The sequence below is a fragment of the Arachis ipaensis genome, chromosome B02 (assembly GCF_000816755.2).
Source record: "Arachis ipaensis cultivar K30076 chromosome B02, Araip1.1, whole genome shotgun sequence".
In the NCBI taxonomy this organism is placed as follows: domain Eukaryota; kingdom Viridiplantae; phylum Streptophyta; class Magnoliopsida; order Fabales; family Fabaceae; genus Arachis; species Arachis ipaensis.
The window spans coordinates 5,692,444-5,698,901 of NC_029786.2; the positions used below are offsets into that span (position 1 = coordinate 5,692,444).

A 6,458-nucleotide genomic window follows, 5' to 3' on the forward strand; every position below is an offset into this window, starting at 1 on the left:
GAATTATGCACGTTAATGAGAACTTTTTGTTTTTAATATTGGAGTGGTAGTGGTGTTTTTTTTAAATGTAGATTATTGGGGTGTTATACTCAAATGTGGAATTGTTTAACTAGAGAAGCAGAAATCGGACCATCCAATTTCTAGAAGTATACAAATCGGACCGTCCGATTTGTAAAAGTACAGAAATCGGACCGTCCGATTTCTGAGAGGTACACAAATCGAACTGTCCAATTTGTGTTAAAAAAATAAAAAATTTTAAGTACAGAAATCCGACCCAAGAATTTATGTACTTCCACAGTTTTAAAAAACACAAAAAATTACAATATTAAGATATATCACCACTTTTACTTCCATAACAAAAAAAAATTAGCCTTAATATGATTCACCATATTAATATTTAAATTGCTTTATCTATCATGGTAGGAATGACAAATAATAGAATATTTTATAATAAAAGATAAATTTCAAATTTAATAATAATAAAAGCATATCTTATATTTATTGTGCAGGTTGATTTCATTTTATAGTATATAATTTTTTCATTCTTCATATGTTTTTAAAAATAATTTTTAACCTTAAAACTTCCAAAGAGCACAAGGCATTTTTTTAATAAAAATTTTGGTTCATCTCAATTTTGTAAGTGTTCGATTCATATTCACAATATAATTTTTTTTATAAGCACTGCTTTAGTTTTTTACTTATTATTTTATATTTTATATTTTTTCTTTTTACGAATGAAATTCCTCTTCTCCTTTCACCCATTAAGTAAAGTCTTGAAGAAGGAATGAAAAAGACAAAAGGATGGATAGATTAGCAAATTCTCCGAATAAACTCCAATCAATAAATCGGGTTAGTAGCTCTATCAATTCGTATTTGTGAGAAAAATAAATTTCAAAATTTTTATGACATGAATGGTGGATTTCCTGTTTCATTCTGTCTGTGTATTGATACGGTATTTTACAACCACACTTATTAACCGGAAGTGTATCGGGTCGTACCAAGTAATATCTTACGAGAGTAAGGGTCGATCCTACGAGGATTGATGGACTAAGCAACAATAGTGTTTGATAGGCTTAGTTAGACAAACAAAAATTGGTGTTGAGATGCAGTATAAAAGAGATTAAACAATATAAAAAATATTGAAGAAGGGCAAGTAATTAAGTTGGAAATAATATATGGAGAGGGCAGTTAAGGCTTTAGAGTTATCTATTTTTTAGATTGACTTTTCTTATTAACTATTTTAATTATGCAAGATTTAATTCATGGCAAACTATTTATGACTAGACCCTAATTCCTTAGACTTTCCTAGTCTCCTCTAAAATTCATCAACTGCCAATTTCTTGGTCAATTAATTCCAATTAGAGGGTGATGATCAAATCCTAGTTTATATGCCACAAGAATCCTAATTATTCAAAGATAAATGGATTATATGTCACATATCCCGTTAAATACAAACAATTAGAAATTCAGGATAATATGTTTTCAAGCTATTGTTCAAGTAAAGAGTTTTTCCAAGTTTTACAAAAACTCAAATAGAACGTGGGTCATACTTCCGTTCCACCCAAATTCATAAAATAAAGAACGAAAACAATTATTGAAATATAAATCAAAACATGAATTAAAATAGAAAAATAATATTATCAATCCATATAATAGACAGAGCTCCTAACCTTAACAATGGAGGTTTAGTTGCTCATGGAAAAGAGAAATTAAGGATTCAGGTAAAAATGTACCCCCTTTGCAATCTGATGGCATCAGATCCCTTTTTATAACTAATCCTAATAAATTTAAAATCTAATATTTAAAATTAAACTTAAAATAATATCTTTTCCTAATTTAAGATTTGAATTTAAATTCAAATTAATTAACAAGTCTTCAGCTGATGGGTGGGAGCCACTTGATTTGTCCATTCTGCAGCTTCTAATATGTGATTTCTGGGCTAAGAACTGGGTCAAAACAGCCCAGAAATCGCCCCCAGCGTTTTTCTATATTTTCTGCACGTGGCGCATGTGACGCGTCCGCGTCGTCCATGCGTTCGCGTCATTTGTGAAGATTCCAGTCCACGCGATCGCGTCAGGCACGTGATCGCGTCATTTCGATTTTCTCCATTCCGCGCGGTCGCGTGAGCCATGCGTCCGCGTCGGTATTCGTTGGTCATCTTCTTGGCTTCTTCTCTTTCTCTGCAGAAACTCCATCAAATTCCGCCAAATGCTACCTAAAATAAACAGTATTGCACAAAATTCAAAATAGCATCCATAGTGGCTAAAATATAATTAATTCTTAATTAAACTCAATAAATTAGATGCAAATTCACTAGGAAAAGATAGACAATATACTCACGCATAATATATCTTGTATTAAACGTGACAAGGTATTGTTATGAACCTCTGATTAATTAGAGTCGGTAATATGGAGTTCTTTAAAGTAGGAAACTGAAGCTCATCGCGAAAAAGAGAGTTAACTTCAATTAATTTCTTCAGTTTAGCAAGCAGTATTCCAATAAGAAAATGTTGTATCCACATATAGCTGCTCATTACTTTTGCAACTTTCATTTAAAAACAAAAATTTTAACTGTGTAAGCTAGAACATGTTAAATAAATCAAAGAACCAAAATAAAATTTGTTATTCATATATGATGTTAGACTAGGAATTTAAGAATGTAAACTGTTCTTGTATGGATACCTGGAGGGAGAGCTCGGTCTCTGGGAATCGACGCCGAGTTGTTATTTTCGGTGCCGACCTTTGAGCTTTGTGGTAATCCGAGCTTTACTCCAAGAGGATGTCCAATCGCATAGAGCTTTGAGCAAGAAACAGGGGGAGTGTACCTGCAAAGGCACTCCGAAACTTAAGTCAGTATTCTGTATTATTCGAACTTACTGAAGAAAATACTTTACCTTGCTTTATATGATGGACCTTTCGTCTGTTACGCTTTTGGCATTAAGGTCGGTCTTAAAAATGGTGGATAACGTATCCGAGTTATGTGCCGTTTGATCGTCGGTTATGATAGAAGCATTTATCTACCCGAGTTATAGCTCATAAATGGACGAGCTATAACGGATGACGCCGAGTTATAGCTTGTAAATAATGATCATATCAAGTCTGATTGTAATGTATAACGCCGAGTTATAATGTAAAGTGCCGAGTTATAGTGCATAATACCGAGTTATTGTATATAATGCCGAATTATGATATCGGATTTGTAACGGCCGTATCATAGCCCCCAAGCTTAGCCTGACTATATTTTGATAAAGCAGGTTGAGTTTTTTTAGTTATAACTCGGCGATTTGAGTTATAGGTATGGAGCCCCCAGATCAACTTACTTTATTAAAATAATGAATAATTTGAATTTCAGACGTGATTTGAAGTTAACATGTATTGGAAAGTGTAGTAGTCTTGTCATTGATTGTGCCTTTGATTTTTCCAATGTAATTTTGAACCGTTGATTTAATAGATGCAACGGTTAGATTTTTTCATGGAACTGAATAGTTAATTTGAATAGTTGATGAGACGATTTTGATAAAAGTGAATTGGTTGGACGAGAATATTGAGTTAGTTCACCGTTGTTTGGTGATTTGATTGAGTTTGATTGCGCATGTGTAAACGATGCGACTTCGATTTGAAGGATAATTGATTAAAGATTGTGTTTGATTGCGCATGTGTAAACGATGCGACTTTGAATTGAAGAATTATCGCGAATAGATAATTGATTGAAGAACATCACAAAAGGATTCAAAATATTGATTTTCAAATTCTTTTCCATGGTCACTTCTAATTGAAACAATTTTTAAACTCTTTTCATTTTGAATCTTTTTGCTGAATTTTTCAAAAACAGAAAATGCTTCATGTTTATGAGCAAGAAAGAACACCCAACCAAACCGAGTGTAGTCATCCACAATAACCATGCCATAACTTTTTCCTCCAAGACTTTGAGTCCTAGTTAGTCCAAACAGATCAAGATGCAACAACTCCAATGGTTTCTTAGTTGAGATTTCTTCCTTGGGTTTAAAAGATGTTTTTGTTTGTTTACCCATTTGACAAACATCACAAGTGATATCCTTATCAAATTTAATATTAAGAAGACCTCTCACTAAGCCCTTTTTAACAAGCTTAGAGATTTGGAACATGCTAGCATGTCCTAATCTCTTATGCCACATCTATTTTTCAGATTCCATTGAAGAGAAACAAGTCATATTTTAAACTTTAAGATCATCTAGTGTGAGACCATAAACATTGTCACTTCTTTTTGCAACAAATAGAACAGTCCCTATTTTCTCATTTATGACTCTACAATCTATTTTTCTAAAGGTTACAACATATCCAAGGTCACACAATTGACTTATGCTCAATAGATTATGCTTTAACCCATCTACCAAAAAGACACTATCAATGCAAGTAGAAAAATCTTTGCTAACCTTACCAATGGCAATTATTTTACCTTTACCATTATCTCCGAAAGTGACAAATCCTCCATCATACTTGTTGAGTTTGATGAAGAAAGTATCATTTCCGGTCATATGCCTTGAACATCCACTATCAAGATACCACATGTCCAATTTCTTCTTGGATGTAAGGCAAACCTGCATGTTCTTCAACTAACCTTAGGTATCCAAATCCATTTGGATCATTTTATGTGAAATCTTCTTGGTTGCCCAAGAGTATTATAATCATGAACAACTTTATATAATTTACTATCATTACCAAAAGACCTTAGAAAGATGAAGCATTGTTGAGGGTCATGACCTTTTCTATTGCACTTATAGCAATGATTCTTGCTCACTGATTTTTGTGGCTTGCTGAAGGTTTTTGGTTTGAAAAAATTGGAAAAAGAAGCTTCAAATTTTTTAACCTTTTGTTTGAAAACAGCCTTACTTTCCTCTTTGAATCTAAGTCCAGATTTTTCAGAACTAAATCTTTGACAAGCAAGTAATTTATTAAGATTTTGGGAATCTTGAACAAATTTTGCTAAGTCTTCATTCAGGTTTTTAATTTGTTCATTCAGCCTTTTATTTTCAGCAATCAAATTAGTAGAGGCAGTGACTGTATGCTTGAGTTTGAATTTATTTAATTTAGTTCTTAAAGCATTGTTTTCTTCTTTTAAAGAAATTTCATCACAAGCTTTGGTTGCCTTAGCCTTTTTCAAAAAATCATTTTCTGCTCTCAATGCTTTATTTTCTTTCTTGCATTTGACATATTTATCTAAGAGTTTCTTAGAGTTCACAATAATGTCTTTGATAATGTAGTGCAATTCATCAATAGAAAGGTCAGAGAGATCTACCTCATCTTCATCATCGTGATCAGCCATCAAGCATAATTGAGCCTCTTGGTCTGAATCTTCAGAGCTAGTGTTGTTCTCCAAGTCTTCCCATGTTGCCATCATCACTTTCTTTTTGTCTTTCTTTGATTTTTCGCTTTTCTTTAGTTGAGGGCAATCTGACTGGAAGTGACCCGGTTCCTTGCAGTGGTGATATGTGAACTTGGCTTGATCTTTCTTAAAGTCTTTGGATGAAGAACTTCCTTTGCCTTTGTTTTTTAATCTCAGGAATCTTCTCATTTTTCTTGCAAAGAGCACCATTTCTTCATCTGAGAAACTGTCATCAAATTCCTCTTCTTTGGCTGTTATTCTTGATTTCAGTGCTACACTTTTCTTTTTGTCATCTTTGTCTTGAGACATGTGAATAGTTTCATAGGCTAGCAGCTTGCCTCTTAGCTCATCATAGGTGATTTTGATCAAATCATTCCTTTCGGAGATGACTGTGCTTTTTACTTCCCACTTCTTAGTAAGACTCCTCAAGATCTTCCTTACCAAGGTTTCTTCAGAATAGCTCTTCCCCATGGCATCCAGATTGTTGATGATTATTGAGAACCTTTCGAACATTTGATCGATGCTCTCGTCCTCCTTCATGTTGAACATTTCATACTCCTTCATCAGCATATCAATTATGGTCTCCCTCACTTGTTTAGTGCCTTCATGGGTGAGTCTGAGCTTGTCCCATATTTCTTTGGCCGTCTTGCACCTTGACACTTTTCTGTATTCTTCAAAACTGATTGTGTAGTGCATCAGGTTGATTGTCTTTGCATTGAGTTTAACCTTCTTCTTTTCTTCCTCTGTCCACTCACTGTCTTCTTTTTCCATGACTTCTCCATCAGTGTTTTGCTTAGTTGGAACGTCTGGTCCGTTGAGAATAATCTTTCAAATATTGTAGTTGATTGACTGCATGAAAATTCTCATTCTCTCTTTCCAGTAGGAATAGTTGCTGCCAATGAAGTAAGGTGGTCTGTTATTTGACTGTCCTTCAGTGAGTGTGAACGCCATGATATTAGGACCCATATTGTTGGCCATGGATCTTTACTCCAAACTGTGAAGCTTGACTCGTTGAGACCATGCTCTTGATACCAATTGATGGTTTTGAATGTACTTGAGAAGGGGGGTTGAATCAAGTTAGCTCAAAGCTGTGAAG

The 6,458-nt window shown here is 33.9% G+C and overlaps 1 protein-coding gene across 1 annotated transcript; it reads right to left on the reverse strand.

Moving 5' to 3' along the window:
* LOC107626683 lies at positions 4,194-6,133 on the reverse strand. Its single transcript, XM_016329582.1, has 2 exons — positions 5,113-6,133; positions 4,194-4,366 (listed from the first exon to the last, which is right to left on the reverse strand). The coding sequence occupies exons 1-2, from the start codon at positions 6,131-6,133 to the stop codon at positions 4,194-4,196; spliced, it is 1,194 nt and encodes a 397-aa protein (XP_016185068.1).

Excerpts from the sequence above, each read along its gene's own strand:
- LOC107626683 (XM_016329582.1), bottom strand. The coding sequence starts at position 6,133 with ATGGAAAAAGAAGACAGTGAGTGGACAGAGGAAGAAAAGAAGAAGGTT. Across the intron at positions 4,367-5,112 it reads GGCTAAGGCAACCAAAGCTT|ATGGGTTAAAGCATAATCTA; the intron begins GTGATGAAATTT and ends TCTTTTTGGTAG.